At 34.3% G+C, this 19695-nt stretch overlaps 1 protein-coding gene across 2 annotated transcripts in view; it reads left to right on the forward strand.

Annotated features, from left to right (window-relative positions):
• Positions 1–19695, forward strand: part of LOC116424161 (discoidin domain-containing receptor 2) — a 233103-nt gene that overhangs the window by 184432 nt on the left and 28976 nt on the right. For both annotated transcript variants that reach the window (XM_031970186.2, XM_031970187.2), the window contains exons 5-7: positions 4660–4807; positions 15735–15899; positions 18447–18580. In XM_031970186.2, coding sequence (XP_031826046.1) covers positions 4660–4807; positions 15735–15899; positions 18447–18580 — 447 coding nt within the window. The remainder of the gene's footprint in view (positions 1–4659; positions 4808–15734; positions 15900–18446; positions 18581–19695) is intronic.

Below are 19695 nucleotides of genomic sequence, written 5' to 3' on the forward strand. Positions count from 1 at the left end.
ATCATTATTTTAGCACTACAATTACATTCCCAGGAACTAATTTCTCAATCACACCTCACGTTTCCGTCCGTCATCCTGAAATGAATTTAGACGAGGAAGAAGAACCAAGATGCCGCGAAACGTGTCTAAACGTCAGATCGTAAGGCAAGTTTCGTCTCGTTTCAAAAGAAAGAGTAACTTCGCATTCGCGAGAAAAAAAGAAGGTCGATTGTCGTTCGCTGTCGATCACCTTATTGCGATTCTGCCGGTGTCCGCGATTCGAGTTACGAGAGACGCGAGCTCGCGCCCACTTAACTGTTCACAGAGATTGAACCGGTAGCAGAGGAAAGTAGGATACGGTCATCGATAACTACGTACACGCCGGAAATCGTACCGCGCCCCTCGTAATGTAAGATTAAGAGGCGCCAGCAGCGAACTTTTCCAACGTCGAGTACTTTCGTTTCCCTTCTTCTTCTTCTTCGTCTTCTTCTCCTGCTTCTTCTTTTTCTCGTCTATTTACGATAAAATCAAAGTTTACGCGGCAAGAGTACCCCCCCACGTTATCGCCGGCGCGGCGTGTATAATCTGCACCGAGAATCGCGCGGAGACCCTATATTGTCGGGAACGGGAATCGTTATCAATTTCCTAATGGTATAATTCGAAACGCAATACTCGCGTTCGACTTTACAGACAACGATTAAATTCTGAGCAATCTGCCCCGACCATATTGGATCGTCGAATAATTAACAACAGTTCTGGTCAAGTAGTTTTAGTTGCCAGTCTATAACGTGTTTGGGGCGAACAATAGTTTATTGTCCGGTGGTATGAGGGACCCTGGCGCGGCACGAAACTCCCGATTCGTTTTCAGGGACTTCTGTTTGGAGAAACTGAAATTCTGCGTAATGGTTCAAATATCGCATTATTAATTGAATTGAATTATTGAGAAAAACGCGAGGAAATGTTTTAATTCGATGAAGCGGAATGTAATAGATCGAGGTATGCACGAAATTAAATTACATTTATATCGATATTTCAGAATTAATGAGTCAAATTATTTTAAATACAAGTCTTATTTTTATGCCATTTTTTGGTAATATTATCGAACAGCACGTATAACTACTATTCATTTATCTTAAACCTGCATTTATCTATATTAGCTGACCTATTTTGTAAAAAATTCTTTTTGTCGTGTATTATGTTCTCTTAATTTTGGTTTAGTTTTTCTGATAATAATATGATATACATTTAACAGTAATTGTAAAGTTTCAATCAGAGTGATATAAAAAGTTGTTCCCAATTAAACAAATAAATCTTAGTGCATTTAAATTAAATAATTCGAATATTTTGATTTATATATAAAACGAACTTTACCATACATATTTCGTACAGTAAACTTTGAACATTCTATTAGCTGTATATTTTTAAATGCAACGATGCGCAACAAATTTGCAAATATTTTTGTAATAAAATTGCCTATTTTGATGTAAATTAATTCTTTCCAATGCTTTACTTACGAAAATATTAAGTTCTTAACTTCAATAACGCATTTCAAATTTTGAGACATCCCACGACGTATTCATTTTTTAAACATCTTAATCGAATATGTTTATACACCATATTCATTAATAAAATGATGTACCTGCATTATTTTATGCAATATCGAATTTAAAGAAAAAGAAATCCTATAATAGTGCTCTGCACAGAATACAACTTCCTCCCTAATCATGTCTCTCATTCTGTATGTATATAAGTAAAAATAATTCAAAATCATCTAGACAAAAACCAAGAAAACTGATAGAAATTATCGCAAAAATTAGTGCTGTGCTATAACATAAATAAATTCAATTGCAAGATACACGTATTTTAGGTCCAAGGATTTAGTTCAAAACCATTGCAAATGTGCATAACTGCGATTAACCCCATGGCCTATGATTCTTTTTCAACTGTGATTGATACGGCTACTTCGTCATTAATAATTTATTGGAAAAAGAGAAAAATTCTAAGCATATGTTATGCCTATATTTCCTTTTAAATATAATAGTTGATTACAGAGGAATAACATTTACTTTGAATTTGAATGAACTGAGTAATATACGGGCTGCCCCGCGACTCAATGTCAACCGATTAGGTCATTCTACATGTAAAAATGAGTCGAAAAAATAGAATAAAATTTTTTCCTGCGAGTCTTCGTTTTCGAGAAAATCGAAGTCGAAAATTTACTCGGTACGTATACACTCGGTACATGTCGACTTTGTGCATCTCACTATACACTCTTGTTTTGTTTCTTATTTGTATTTAAAGACATAGTAATGACAAAGTGCGGATACCGCTCTTGATACAATCGCGAAGCGACACTCAAATTACCCTCGCACACTCCAAGTGCGAGAATCATATCCGTATACTCACTATTCTTTAAATACAAATAAGAATCAAAACAAGAGTGTATAGTAAGATGCACAAAGTCGACATGTACCGAGTGTACACGTACCGAATAAATTTTCAACCTCGATTTTCTCGAAAACGAAGACTCCCAGGAAAAAATTTTGTTCTATTTTTTCGACTCATTTTTACATGTAGAATGACCTCCTAATTGATTGCCCATGAGTCGCGAGACACCCTGTATTATATTTGTTGAATCATTTTGAAAATCTTCACCACGAGTCTCACTTGTTGTAGGACAAGGAGTTAACAAGAAGCTACGTATACCTACTACAAACACTTTAAAGTATGCTTTGCCGTTTGGTGAAACTATATAATAATAAAAAAGAAATATTGAATATGCTTATTTATGTCACAACTCAATATGTCAGTAATATTTGGTTACACGGATCAAACCGATAATTTGAGATTCGCTCACGGCGCTGTGACATCCTAGTTTATTCGACTGATAATTTACGCAATCAGGACTAGACGGTGCATTAACCGTGGCATTACCTTCTACCGATGCAATCATGATCTATGTCTAAACAGCGTGCGGGTGCGCTGAGATTTCGGAGTAAGTTGATTAATATCGACGTCGATGTGACGGCAGACTGGTCGTGCATCACGTCCCGCCGTTTGTACGTTTACGAATCCCGTGGCAGCCGATCAACGCCGCATCGTTATTATCAGATATACAAAATTGCATCTGGTACGCGGGCCACAGCTAAAATAATTCTGGTGAGCATCACGGAAGACTGTTAACACGATTCGCGGCGACACAGACGTATTAATCAACCACTGTAATTAAATCAGTTAAATTATCGCAATTAACCCGATAATTATATGGTGACGGTAATATATACCGCGGAAACATGTTTCCGGCGGAAATTTGTTTACGATTCAATAATTAAATACACTTTCACGGAAGAATCTCGGGCGCCAGTAATTTCACCGACGGAAGTCGTTCCCCATTAATAGATCGTTTTAATTTAACCGGTGCCTCGGTGCGGTTGTTAATTAATTATCAGGTTAAATGCTGGTTAAACGATAGTTGAATCCGGTCATTGGTCAAAAATCGTGCGTTTCTGGTTTAATGTTCTCTCATTACATACTGCCATGTGAGTTTCGCTTGATATGCGCCATTTTATGAAGCTAATAAACCTAGTAATGCGCTAACAGGTAAACATAAAAAAATAGCATTGATTCGGGCAATAGGAAAATAGGATTCTAATCTAGCTTTAACGTGAATTTCACATAATGAAATTTAGTTAGAGATTGTTAAATAGAAAGTAAAATCTATTAAACACATTGACTGAGAAGTAAACACTCATCGAAATTTGAATCTAGTCGAAACAGTGCACTTAATAAAGCAAACACTAAAACGTCATAATTCTTTAAACCGATTACTCTACTATATTTCTTACATGATACATCTTTGCCTGATGTATTTACATCAAACAAAATTCGGTTCGTTCGATACGTCACCAATGGTGTCACCCGAATTTAGTTGACTTGGTTAAAATCAGTCAAAGTGTTAATAAAAGTTATTTGAAATTTAAGATACCAGATAAAAAGTTTCGAATTATAATTTAAATAAATGTTAGAATCAAAATCATACGATCATTGACTTCATAATCGGAATCACTATAATAACATATTATTTTATTATGACTACTGTGTACATCTAGATTACTGAAATTAAACTTTATTACTTTCTTACTAACTATATCACGAACTCACGTCATAATCGTAAAAGAAATGGCTCTACATGAAAACATAAATGGAAAATCCAAAATAAAATTTTTTCATCTGCGATGCTCTTCTATACGAAACGGAAATTGAAAATGGAGTACTCCATACATTTGACTGATTCAGTTGCATACGCGAGGAATAATCGGCAGAAAGATATTCTATGTGAAAAAACAAGTAGAGAATGGAGAACAAAAATTTTTCGTTGGAATCTCATGCTACAAAGAATTTCATTTGAAAATTTATCGAGCATACCATCATTTCGCAACCGTCAGCAGAATATATTTAAGCTCAATTTTTTAAAAAATGGGACCTCTAAGAAATAAATTTCATAGTTCACTTTTTACCTTTTTGCTCATTTAGAGTAATCCATAGCTAAAGCTAATGATAGTCCCCTAGAATAACCTTTAGTCAGAATAACATCTGATATCGAAAAAAATGCGAAAAATGAAATGACATTGCGCAAAGAAAGAGTACTGTATTTCATTCGGATATTCTTGTATTTTTCAGGTCCTAGCCGGAAACAGCGACACATCCACCATAGTGTCGCATCGATTAATCCCACCGATATTCGCCAGCCAGATCCGTGTTTTGCCGCACTCCGAGCACAGACGCACCGTTTGCCTTCGAATCGAGCTGAGAGGCTGTCAGGACACGGGTGAGTGCTACCAATGAATTTACCGTAAGTCTACAGTGCCAACGTTCAGAATACAAGTAGTACACGTACACACCTCAAACGCTCGAAAGTACAAACGTTTGCGTTCTGGCTTAAAAGGAAAACACATCTATAGATCAAAGACCGCCCTACTAAAAGGACATTAAAGTCTTATTTGAAATGGCATTATCCACGACGTCGTGGGCACTAATTAGCGAAAGATAAAACAAGATTGAATATTTAATTCACAGCTATTCAAATTTTCAATTCAACTTAATGCATTCAACGCACAAAAATACAAGTTGCAGAGCTTCGAGTTCCTATCATTAGCATTTCAAATCTAAGGGAAGAGTTTCGGAATTCAAACGACAAAGTTTCAAAACTTAACGCTGTAGGTGAAGAACATTTTAACCTCGGATATTCAAATTAAAAAGATTCCAACCGTGAAGTTTAAATTTGTTGCAGCGATATTTATAAAAATTCTGGAAGAGTCACTGAAAAATTGAAATGCCGTAGAATTAAATAGAAGGACTTCCATAATGACGCATTAAAATTATCGCACCTAATAATTATTTTAAAAAGTAAAAATTGAAAATCTTTGAACATTATTAATTATTAAAGAGATTAAAACACTAAAAAGATATAAAGATAGTAACGCGAAAGCGAAGAACTTACAAAATGTAGGAATTAGATATAGAAAAATCTAGAAACAAGGTACAAAGTCTAGAAATTTCAAGAATTCGGAACTTGTGTATTCAAATTTCGCGGGTTTCAGAATGCAAATGGCGCCGGTTTCGCGACTGACCGCGCCGGTTCGCAGCGAAGAAACGCCGGCATGCAAATTTCCAATCCCACGGGAATGTAAGATTGAAATGCCGGACAGCCGGCGATTAATTTCCAAATTGCAATTTCATTCAATTTGGCGAACGGCCGCTGAGACGGTTGCGAGAGAATTCAGGCCGGCATGGAGGCCAACTGCGACGCTGGATCCCATTAACGCTCGTAACAGCGTCATGCCGGCTAGTTCATTGACCACTATCTCTCATTCTCTCTCTTCTTCTCTCTCAAGCTAGGCTGTACATTTATTTTCGACCTACTTCTGCTACTTAAGCAAGTTAAATGCAACCGACAGCCGAGGATATTGTTCCAACCGTGAAACGTATCCGCCATTGTTTGATGCGCAATTTCTCAGATTTCCAGTGCACGCAGTCATGCCGCCAGCTCGAGAAACTCTTAGACATCTTCTTGTAGACTGTATAGCGGGTTGTAATTTTTGTGGATAACACTTTCGAATTATGCTGAAATAAAATATTTTCTAATTTATTAAAAAGATAATTGGAGGATGGAAATTGTTGATACAGAGATGGAAATTATTTGTGCGATAGGAAAGGAAGATAAAATCCATCATGAAACATAGTTATGTTGTTGCTCTAGACTTTTATTCTATTTTGTCATCATAACTGAACAAATAATTTTTGTGCAAATAAAAATCTCTATAAAATAGTTTTGGAACAAAGAAGTTAAATCGAAATTAATTTCTTTTGTTATGGGCATCATTACTACATTAATACTAAAATCCTATTAGCCTTCATCAATTGAGAAAGTCTTTTGTATAATACTGACCTACAAAAAAGCAGGACATTTTTTATCCATTCATTGATAATGACGATGTAACATAACATGATGCATTATTCTGGATCAACACTATGATAAATGTAAGATGAAATGGCTCAGAGATTATTAAGCGATTAACTGAAGAAGAGAATAAGGTAAAAACTGAACGCTTAATTGAGAAGATAGTAATTTTATTGATAAAGCGAAGTCTTATGTCATTGATGTGCGCTCCTCTCTTCAGTTACTCTACTGGTGACGGTGATAGACGGATTGCCTCCTTTCAGGGAGTTGTGAGCCCATTTTTAAATATTTATAACGAAGAAATGGATGCTCAAAAGCAATTCCTTTACCTTAATTGTTATCTTCTCTTATCGTTTAGAATTACATCATAAATTTTCTTCCACCCTGAATAATTTCGCATAATTGAACTGCACATTTTTACGTAAATATGAAATCTCACAAATTATAAAAATTATATTGTTATATAGTTACATTATTATAAATTGTAAATATGGGTTATAAATACTGGAATTAAATAGAAAACTAATTCTTTTATTATGAAGTTCTTTATCATGACAATAATATAAAAGCTATTTAGAATTTCAATAAAATTGTTTATTTTATTGTATTTTATACTCTTGCGAATATTACGAATACATAAAATACGCAGTATATTCGTAATTTTTATGATGGCATGTTTATCACTAGTCTGACTTATCATATCACTAGGTGCATTCGAAACCTTTTGGAATTTATAGTAAAGTCACTAAGAATTTATTAGTCGCAAATAAACGGTCTTACGGGGTATCAGTAAATTCGTGCCATAAAAAAAGTAATATTTTATATAAACGGAAACGAACGCAATAAAACGTTTGCAATAGCATTTTTTCTAGCATTAAGGGACAGGGGTAACGACTATCTCGCAAGTATCGATTGCGTGTGGAACACGATATGTTAAGCCGACTTCGTTGTCACGAAAATGTTACGGTAACTGTAATGTAGAATTTAACGCGACACCTCGTGAAAGATCGATGCGAAATGCATAATGTCGGCTGGGAAACATTTGCACTAGAAATAAGGGCCTATCATTTTTCATTACTCTGGGCCTGTTACAGAAAGCACCGACTGACTTTTATAGACCATCGAGACTAATGTATTGGCTGTCTTACAGATGAAATACACGTTCAGCTGTGAAATAATTTAATGAATGCGGCACAATGCTTTTTTACAACTTAAAACCTTCTATCAATATTCGATTAAAAATTAAAAAAGGATACGACTTTGGAAATAAAATGGTAGATTTAGTTATGAAGGAGTCAAATTATACAAGACAATTAGTGATTTGCATGGCATACTTTACCATTATTGTAAATATTTAATATTATTACCAATTTTTTGTAATATGTGTTATTACAGTATAATATTATCAGGAAAAAAAGTGGAAAGAAACAAAGCTACAAAATTTTAAATTAACCATACTTTGCTTTATTTATAAAAATTCTAAAATTCTATTTTTCATTCCGTATTGTTCAGAATTAAAATCTATTCAGTTTTTAAACTGATGTAGAATAATAAATGTAACAAATTGTAGAATAATAAAAATGAGTAATATTGTTGCTTGTACATATTTATTGCAAACTTTTCGAGACCTATTGTTAACATCCAATACTCGTAAGACCGTTTTATTTTAGAATAATCGAAGCAACAGAATGGAAAAAAATTGTTCCTCGGTGATTCTGAATAAGGCATGCCTCAAACGATGAATCAATTGACCTATATTTTATGTATACATGTATTAATATTTATGGAGGATACACGAACTGGGATTAAATATATTTTTTGAAGGGTGCTGCATTTAATAAGTCACTGGGGAATAAAGACGAAAGTATGAATGCTAATTAAAGCGAGCAATGGTGGCACAGCTCTTAGAATACTTGGAGCAATAAAATAGAAGCAAAAGAGCACTCTGTTGTTGTATTGCGATCTTTACTGTACAGATCCAACCATTTACATCTTCCAGTTATTTATGCATGTTCTACTATTTAACTTAATTCATATCCTTAACGTTAGTACAATTGAAAAGAACTTGAAAAATCATTTTTTTACTTCTTCATGAAAGAACTAAAAATAATATTTTTAAATAATTTGGTATAAATCTTTTGACTATAAATTGTTATATTGAAAATCGAATGATAGCACTGAAGGAAGCAATTAGGTTCAGTCACATTTTATATGAAGGTTCCTAACAAGTTGCTGACACACTAAATAGAAAAATCTGAACAATAATGCGTGGAGATAAAACCTTCACATTCATTAATTTTATGAACAATTTTTCACCTGTCGTCGAACTTTTCTTGGAAAAAACGTCGTAAAAAATGTTCATTCAATTAATGTAGCACAATGAATAGAATATTCAATCAAATTTTGAAATTACCTCAGTGGTTTGAGGGAAAATGGGTTATAAAGTTCGAAACTTTTCCATGAAGGTAGGTCTGGGATATAGGTTCTTCCAAATTATATAACATGTAACTTTAACCGTACTGAATTAAATGTTATAATTATAATACGAAAAAGTATTTTTAATATACATTATATAAATTATAATATTTTATATTACTTTGTATTATATAATATATTTAAATAGAAAGTTTTGAAACCACACTGAAGAATAATTTATTTGAAGTATGTGCGTATATTTTGTCAAATTAGTCGCAATAGTAAATTATACAAGAAAAGTTACTTAGTATCGCAGAAACCTAATATTAAATGCAATAAGCAAAACAACCTTACGTGACTCAAGTCCAGTATATAATACACAATACCTATGTATGTACATGAATATATAATCCTAAAAATTGCAGTACAATTTAAATAATGAGCATACAAAAGAAATGGAACTTTATCATATTTTCCTCCCGACTTACGTCAAGGTAAAACTTAAATTAATAATAGCCATGTTTAGAACAAACTCCTTACAACATCAGTAATCTACCCGACATAACTGCGTTTTACCTTAAACCCACTATTATAAAATGCACAAAATAACAGTGTACCATGTTAATATCAATACCCTCTAAACACCGGCCTGTAAATAAACGTTCGGTGTCGTGTAAAGTGGCTCGAAAGAAAAAAAAACGCTTGTGCCAGTTACAAGGAAATCAGTTCCACACCAGTGGTAATCATCCTCCAGCGAAACACAATATTCGATGCCATTATCATGAACCTATTCCGACCTATCTTTAATGGCTCTCGTCATACCAATTTCAGCAAGAAAATAAACTAGTGGCTAACAAAAAACCGATGTGCTTTATCAATATCAGTGTAACGTCCGCCATTTGCATAAATGATTTTTCTGGGTTGCTAATATCGAGGAACTGCCGCGGTGAGAAGCGATCGAGGATGGATCGTGCCCCAAAACATTGAGGGGACTGGTTGGGTGGCTCAGGACGGGTGACATTAAAGGTTTCGCGCTATAAGAAGCGTTCAGAGCGTGTGAGATCGGGGCTCTACTGGGCGGGAATGTCGGATTTATGGAGACCGTGCACGACATCTGGTTAAAACAACGCTGATGCCGTGCCCTCGGTCGGTGAACACGAACGATTACTGCCCCGAAACGCGGCCGTGCCGCGGCGCAACGTTCACGAGGACCGAGCCGCAGCCCTGGTATTGACGTACCGATTTTTACGTTCTCGTTATAACTCGTCGTATCAATTTATAGAATGTTCTCGTGAACGAATTGTAAATTATCTTCTTTTAATTTGTTCAAATTCAATTTTTCCTGGTGGAAATATTGTCATAATATGTTTGTAATATGGATCTTTTGGTATTTTTCATAGCTGTCTTGAATAATTCTGGGAAGCAGAGAAAAATGATAATTAAATAATGAAAAGGGATATGAAAACTGAATCCATTTGACTGCGCTGCTACGGAGACGTTAGACTTAATGAAGGCAAGATATTATTTTTCACTTCGGTTTTCTTTGTGAACACTTTGATGCATTTTACAGTTGAAGAAGTAGATATTTCTTTTCAAACTTTTATTTTAATATTTTCTTAATTGATGAAAACGCAGCTTTTCAAGTGTGACTATTCATCATTTGGCAGTTATAAACTTGTAATTAGTTTGTATTACATTTTATTTTATTTTAGATTTTTAGAATTGATAGAAGGTTATTTATAGAAAATTTTTATTACAATTTCAGAACATAGATCATACATTCAGTTTCATTATACTAAACATAATGAAATAAATTCCCCTACTAATGAAATGGTTGCATGCAAAGAGATCGTGAAATGCAATTTTCATCTTCCTTAATATCTCATTATCACGGCATTGCTACTGAAAACTTCACAAATGTAATAAGAAACTAAACTGTCTATTTTTTAGTCACGAAAGTTAAATGTATAAATTCTTATCCTTTGGGCACTGTTTTTTGAAAGTCGGTTCGTGAAACTCATACTTTTATTTCAGGTACCATCTCATTTAAGAAAAATTTGTTTTATATTTGCTGAATTACTTAAATATCGATTTTATGTTTCCTTTCTATTTACGATACGAAAGAATGAGTATGATCGAACACAAGTGTACTTCAGCTGCAATGTATTAATGTCTTCGTGGTCGAATTGTTTTTTAGAACAGACAACGACGATTTTAGTTTCCGTTTGACTACTGTTATTTTGTTCAAATCGATAAATATTGAACAATACGAAAATGGATGAACGTAATTATGAAAAACATACGAAAAACAAACAAGTGTTCGTTCGTTAAACACTAAAACTACGAAACGCGTCAAATTGATCCACTTCAGAATTTTCATTTTGCAAGTATTTAAATTATGATGGCATTTCTATGAAAAATTTTCAATTAAATTCGTGTTTTTGCACAGATACAAGATTAAGACACCCTTCAAATTTCAAGAAACGTATTGTTCCAATTTTTCTAAAAAATAAGTCACTCTATTTGCACAATAGTTTCAGTGTTCAGAGCTTAAATATATAAAAAAAATCATATTATACTTTGGTCAAGAAAGTTCGTAATGTCTACCTGTTCATTGGACCAAATAATCATTTGTTCACGTTGCTGTAACGCATCGCATCGAGCAAGAACCTCGAAAACGGTGAAGTTCCGTGAAAACTCGGCGGAAAGTTCTCCAAGGGGAAAAATAAAAATGTCTATCATCTTGAACAGTGCGCGAGTGGCTTTTGAAAATGACCTTAACGGAAAAACACAGGCGGGGGAGCGAATTGATTTCGAAACTTATTACGAGTGCTCTCCTCGCTTTTGAGAGCAACTCCCCCGGAAATTACTCTAACGACACTCAATGGAAACTTCGTAATAATTTGGGTGGCGCGCGCGGGGGTGCAGATTGCCGGCGTAGATTAGATTAGCGGATTCTACGGATTACAGGGTAAAGTCGCAGTAACGACGGCCCTCGCGCTCTCGCGAGGTGTGCTTTTAATAAGCGAGTTGAGAAAATTGGTCGAGTATCGGCAGTGTCTGGCTAATGGGTCTCGGAACTGATGGAACGCGCGGGAATTACTATACATAAACGTCTCTATAATTTCTCCGGCATAGATAAGCATTTTAACCACCCTTAATTCGTATTCATATTTCGATCAAGCGTTCGCGAAAAATACAAAATAAACCGATGAAAATATTTAACTTTATTTATTAAAAATTATTTTATATTTTTATTTATATCGACCAATGTAGTAGCGATCTGATTTTCTACGTATAATTTATTTATTTTGTCTAGTATAATGAAACTCTGCTAAATAAATTTAAGTAAACTTTAGCAGTACATTTAAAATTCAAAAAGAACTGATTTTTTACTATATGTATAATATATATCTGATTTGTTTATTTTAATGAATTAATTTGAATGACGCAGATTATATAAAACATATATAAATTATACGTAGACAATTAGATTGTTACTGCACAGGCTGATAAAAATAAAAATACTATAATATACTATAATATATAAATTCGTAAACTGAGTGAAACATATATATACATATCTTTTGTTTATTTTAATGAATTAATTTGAATAACGCAGATTATATAAGATTCTTTAATTAAAAAGCATCAGTTAATCCATTTCTAGGTGGGACGGTCAGGTTTCCCTCAAGGTAGAATAAGAATACGAAATTATATTTAGTTTTGAAGCAACGACGCGATGCCCTGTCCCGAAACTCGCTTGTCCGCATCGCGTGACACGCGCGACAGGTTGCGAACGTATGCACCGTGAAATATTGAGAGTAGTTAGGCGATTCCGGGCACGACACGACGAAGTGGCCGCGGTGTCGTTTTTGTCGTTCATTATTAATTTTCTCACCATGAGTGCTCAGCCCCTCGACACGCTCGTGACACGTCGAACGAGTAATAATACCTCTAACCCGTTCGATGATTCCTTCGCGGTATGATGATCAATAATTCTTCGTATTTCTAACCGTGAAACTTTCGCGTGACAAATCACTAAACTGACTTTATTCGAAACTTTTTTCTGTAATGGACCAGCGTCCACGCTCAGGAATCGTTGACCAATGTAAACCCTAAAGAGATTAATGGTGCACGTGCGTGCATTTCAAAACTAAATTTAATTCATAAATTTATTTTTTTATAAACGTTTTGTACACATATCTAGCATAAATTCATTGAAAAATGTGTATTAATAACTGTTGTTTATTGAAAGTGAAAGGTAATATCCAGTTGAGACGTATAGTATGTCCTATATAGTATTCGTGTACAGTCGGTTATTCCCATAATTATTGAAGATAAGAAAAAAACGTTTCGGATAAGAATGATTTGAGACATTTAATAAGCTATTTCGATTCTATTGTACGTTCTTATTTAAAGAGATTTCAAGGTTAATGCAATTTTTAAATGAAACTACGTATTTTTATTAATGTCAGTTTATTGTATCTTTTAAGACGAATTCTATGATGTTTGTAACGTTTATCTCTAATTAATAATGTATCGACTATTTTTATAAATATTCATAGGAAGCCTCGGCTTCGATAGATCTTCTGTTACGTCCTGCGAGTGTCCAAACAATTGAATATCGTCTCAGTATCGGTAATTATACTAATTTGAAGTATTTCGAGGAAAAAGAGAATGAAAACTTCACTTATCTTTCTGAAGAATTTCATTTATATTTTTACAAAATATAAAATTGTCATGAATAGCAAGTACTTTTTATTTTTCTTAATAACTGTTCAATTAATTAAGTTAAATGTCCTTAATAATATTTATATTTTATTAGCATTTAACATAATATCTTCTTAATCTGAAAGTTTAAATTTCAAATAGCTTTAGCTTCATCTAATGTACAAATTAATTTTCTTTCTGACTGTTTGAATTAATCATAATGAATGTGAAATAGTCTGTTAGACGTACATCCGTTTATTTAAGTGTAATTTCTAATGCACGACACCGCTTTACTAAGTACATAAATTATAAATTTGAAAGCATTCTCTAAAGTTCCATGTATGACCGTGCGATACATTCTCGGTGAATGTCTAAATGGTTTCGAGGTAAATGTTTGAATGTCTCCGGATAGTACGGTATTTGAAGATGGACGTGATGTTTAACTGAAACTAGCTGAGTGGTTGAATCGCAATTCTGTCTAATTCAAGGACAACCATCACTCTAATTTATTAAAAACATCGCATACGTCGGAAAGGAACTATCAAACACAAAATACGCTTCATCTTTGACCTACATGGATAAAACATTAATATAAAAATAAAAAATGTTTTTTCTTTACAAAATGCGATATATGAAAATCGAACAACGAATGGAAGGGCTGTTTTCTTTGGAGTGGAGATGTAGGAGAGACCCACCCCAGAAAAACTAGTTGCACTAATTCTAATCTCTATTATCTAAATAAAGTTTGAGTACATATATGTAGTATCGTAGTTTTAAGGCAGTGGGACAGCGAGTATTCTGAAAGGCAGGAAGAGGGCCATAAATGAGGAAGGGACTGATGAAGATCAGGCCCAAGAGTTGGTGGGTTTTCTCGAGCGATGCGTAAGCAAGGGTGGTGAGAGTAGGGTGTAGATGAGAATTTGTTGGAAGTGTAAGTGAGAAGAATGCTTGTGGGGGAGAGAATGATTTTTAAGGGCGGATGACAAGTGTTTTTGGAGAGAGTCGCGTTGACCTGAGAAAAGAAAAGACTTGTACACTGCGAGCTATATCATTTCTATTTATTTGTATTTTATTCAATTAACTATTCCTATATTTTTTTTAAATAAAACATATTTATTTCCATTAATACCACATATACTATAAGGAACACAGCTTAAATAAATGAAAATGAAGACAAAACTTTCTAGCGTAATGTGAAACTTTAATGCTTGATAACTTTTGATCCAAGACTCACTGTTAAAAAGTTCAAAAAGCCTCGTGTACAGAACAATGATCTTAATAATACATGTCGTTATGCAGGTCACACGAGGGTTACTCCTTTTGTAAATAAATACACAAGATCCATTTCACCACAACATATTTTGAGGTCATTCAAATCAGTAAGGAATCAGTGTTGCAAATAATTACCAATAATCTTTCATAATTTTCAAATATAAGCGAACACTTTTCCATATTGTATGTAATGTTACACTTTCAAATATCCTATAAATATATAAAAATCCTCACTCTAGTTTTATAACTAGATAACCATATTGGTTATACATCTACTTTTCTCCAATACAGACCACTCTAAATTATCCCTCCACTGTCCATTTAATTTAACAAAGTTCTATATTTATCGACCAAATAGCTTCAATAGCCGTTAGTTATTCCTATACAAGGGAAATATTTTATAGCACCGCTGCGATGAATTCACTTCCCGCCTTTCAATAATAAGAATTTAAACGCTCCAGCGCCTTGTTCTGGAAACACAGAAAAATTCGCCGTTCCTTTTTGAATCAACCCCATACATTCGGCCAGGATAAACCAGATTGAGCGTAAATCCAAACAGAATTAAGCCGTCGGAGGTACGTGCGCAGGTCAAGGGGGTGAATGAAGTCTCGCGAGCCCCGCTTTGAAACGCGAAAGCGCGACGGGTCGAGCATTTCGACGAAGAAAAGTAAGCTGGTTGACGAAACAATACGGCCTGGCCCGGCGAAACAATACCGTCGACACGGTGATTCTTTCTTTCCGCGTTCCGCGACACCCTTTCTGTCCCGCCGCGCCGTGACGGCCCTCGGCGCGAGCAAAGAACAACACGCAGCCGAACTTGCCCAAGCCTGAGTTTGCTTTTAAAAGGGAAGGCATTATCCCGGAAGTTGTCACGCGAAACTTTACCGTGTTTCAGGTGGTGTTGTGAGCTACACCATACCGGAATCCCCGACGGCGGAGCTCAGCGACGTCTCGTACGACGGTAAAAGGCAGGACAACTTGTTGACCGATGGTCTAGGCCGGCTAATCGATGGCGAGGTCGGCGCGGATAATTACAGGCTGGACATGGGAGATGGAAGAGGTAATCGGTGGGTGGATACGCGGCAGAGTGCTAAGTGCCGAAACTGGAAGTATATCTTTCGTGATTTTCGGATCTTCGGGTTAGAGATCGCTACCGGCGACGTACGCCGGGTGTCATTCGCGTGGGAGGATAGTGAAGGACAAGACGAATTGCATTTGTTTTAGGACAAGCTTTGAAGAATAATTTAACCCCTTCTTTTATAATAAAAAGTTTGACTCGTGATGAAAATTTTGAACTGAATTCGACAAATCTGAACGTTATTTATCTGTTTTTCATACAAATGAAATGTTACTTGTTTATTATCAACCTTTAACCAAGTAAACGTAGACGCAGAGAAAGCATCGATTGTCCTTTTCTACTAAATTATTAACGATAAAGTCATTCTATCGAGCACAATCGTGAAATAAGAAGTAGAACAAGGGATTAACATGAACTCGAACAGGAAACTCGATTCCTATGAGTTTTTATTTATTTGATAATTAACTCCCTGACCTACAATATCGTATCAGACTTATGAAGAAAATTTTTAACTGAACTTGATGAATCATAATGTTATTTATTTTCTTCAAATAGAAATTAAATATTATTTTCTATTCTCAATTGTCAACCTTTGAAGTAAACGTAAACATAGAATAAGCATAAAAATTTGTCCTCTTCCTAATGAATTATTAACGATGAAGTAGTTATATCGATTATTGTTACGAAATAAATCATAAGGTTAAGGGTTAAATATGTTTTTAATATTTGAACACGATTACTATTTTGCACTCTCTAATTTCCTACGTTTATTTACACTACGTATGTTCCGTTTAACTGTAAATATACTATAGGGTTGTACACAAGTGATCTGTTGCCTGTAGATTTTTATGTCAATTCGCACTGCAAATGGGTGACTTCGAAATTTATTAAAAAGATTGAAGAACAGACAGCCTGTTGACAATTCCGAGAAATTGTTTAATATTAAATTGACAAACTTCGATTGTAAACCTGTCTTTCCTGAAACAATTGCATTCTTTTTGTTATGTTTCACTTGAATATAAATTGATAGATATATTTTTACTGACATAGATTTATTTATTTAGTATAAATATAATACATATTTCGTATGTACAAATTAGCTGCAAGCAATATAAATATCGCAGTGATATAAAAATGTATGTATACTATATGAGTTGTATAACAACTATAAATATTTTTCTACTTATCGCTTTGATGAAATATTCATCAATAACGTAACGAACCTCTTCTAATTAACATAAGTTCAAACACTTTCGCAATTAAAACTGTAGTTTATTTATTAAATGTATGTTTGAAACCAGTTTGGTGAAGACAACCTCATTACGAATCTAAATATACATTTATGGTTTTAATATTTCCATACATAGGATATATTCTACGTGCGAAGCACGTTTACAAAACAATAAATGATTCCTTTGATCCTCATACAGAATGAATTTCATCTCACAACTCATCCCGTGCTAAAAATTGAATATTATTTCTCTATTATTAATTGCAATTCTTCAGAGTGAACATAGACGTAGAATAACCGTCGAATTTGTTCTTTTTCTAATAAATGATGGACAGTAAAACAGCTCTGTCGAGCGTAGTTGTGAAAGAAATCGTAGTGCAGGGGGTTAATATTTTTTAACACTAGAACTACCGCACTAGTCAAAATGACGGGTTTCAATTCTCTTACTTCGTAATTATTGATACTTTGAAAGTGTTAAATATCTGAAATAATTTGAGAAATAAATAGTTTCACTTCAATACTATAATCAATCTATTTGTTACAATTTTTATAAAGATTACGTATTAATACGTTGAATGCTATGGGGGTCACGGTAGTTCACTCAATTAAACGGTGGTTATTGAAAATATTTCTATATTATACATAATGCTACCTAATGTGGTGACATTCAGCTAGATGAATATGCAATAATCATAATGCAATTCAACCAAATGATTTAATATTATATTCTTTCTACGCTGTGTATTTTGCTCTATGAAGTCGCGCGACGTTCAACGTGTTAATCATGTAAAACTCTCGGTAGTTCTAGACTAGTTTTTAGTTAAATCAACTAAAATATCAAAACGCCATTTAACGAAACTTTTTCTGCTACCAAAGACGCGTCATTTAACACATTGAAGAAATTTAAGCGGATACAAGGACTTTACACAAAATTACCAGGAAAACAGAACTTCCAAACAATTTGTATATTAATCCGAAGCCCGGAGAACAAATGACAAAAAGCTACTTAGTATTCGATGCCGTGAGGTCGTTATCGGTACTTAGCACCTGCGAACATTCGAGTCGATTATACCCCCGAGTCGCTTTACAAAACACAGACGCGAGCGGATTGTTGCAAGAAGAAAGCTCCTCGCGCCCGGAAGTTACCCGAACGGAATCAATTCAATTAACGAGAGAAACAATAGATCAATCGTTGCTCAGGCTTTAACTTCGATTCACTCTAACGAAGTTGTCTACGGGGGCGGAATGGATTCGCGGTAAATCAATTCCGCGGGAAATAGATACGTTTTTGTTCGCAGGCACCGGCTGGGTCGCCTGGATGCGCGACACCTTGGAGGACGACTACGTGGAGCTCGTGTTCGAGTTCGACGTAACCTGGATCTTCGAAGCGATACACATTTACACGAACAATTATTTCTCCCGTGATGTACAGGTAACCAATTTCGTTCTATCTTTCTTACAAATGTTTTTCTGGCGAACTCATGAACAATTTCGTTTAACACGTTCACGCCGACTGTATAATTTTCATTTTTCGCTGTGAGCCGCCGCTACTATTTATATTTTGGTTCTTCTGGTGGTGCTGAGTTTAACTTGTTAACTGTGGAATTTAGTTTAAAGTCTCTTGTTTCGCAGGACGAATGCGCCTAGGGTATATTTTAATGAAAAACCAAAGAAACTCGAAGGGGAATTATATGTTCATCCGAAAAATAAGGAATTCATCGTTGAAAAAATTGGTATCGTTTCAAGCTTTAAGGTGACATGTATACTCGTCAAACGCAGTTAACTGGTTAATTGTCGCATATCATTTATTTTATTCGTATAAGAAATGCAAAACGAAAGTAAATATTGTTGTTAGTTAGTGTTTGTGTCAATAGTAATGTTTCTATTGTTATACCTTTCTTGTCCTATAGTGGTTGTTTCTTACATTTATATTTTCATATGTAAATGATAACTTTGTTCCAGTTACCTGGAATACTCTGAATATATGAGTCGTTTTTTTAAAGTAGTATAAGTCATTTTTTGGTAAAACTGAGTTAATGAAAATTTTAGAGACACAGATGTCTTCTTTTTACAAATATAATAACACAGTAAATGGTATACAGTATCTTCATAAACTAATCGAAATAAATTTAACCGTAAACTGTTATAGCAAGAATGTTTTTTTTAAAGTGGAACAAGTCTATTCTAAATTATCGATAGTTGAAAACGTTTTATAATTATTGTTGGTTTGTCTGATATTATTGACCACAAATTTCTATTGTGAAAAATCACTATTTATAGTAATTACTCATCAAGCTACTATAATGTAATAAAGAATTTCCGAAAAAAATAAGTTCCTTTTATATGAAATGAAGCAAGGAGATTTTGTTTCAACCAAATCCCTGGAAGAAGCAATATCAAAGAAAATGAAAAATACGGACGAAGAAATTATAAATTGGTTGAACATATCCTTGATGAGGTTTAAGAGGAACGAACATTATAAAATTTTCTAAAAAACCTCCTTTGAAGAAAATACAGAATTTAAAGTTCTCGATTGATTAGGACATC

This window comes from Nomia melanderi, chromosome 7 (genome assembly GCF_051020985.1).
Source record: "Nomia melanderi isolate GNS246 chromosome 7, iyNomMela1, whole genome shotgun sequence".
Lineage (NCBI taxonomy): Eukaryota > Metazoa > Arthropoda > Insecta > Hymenoptera > Halictidae > Nomia > Nomia melanderi.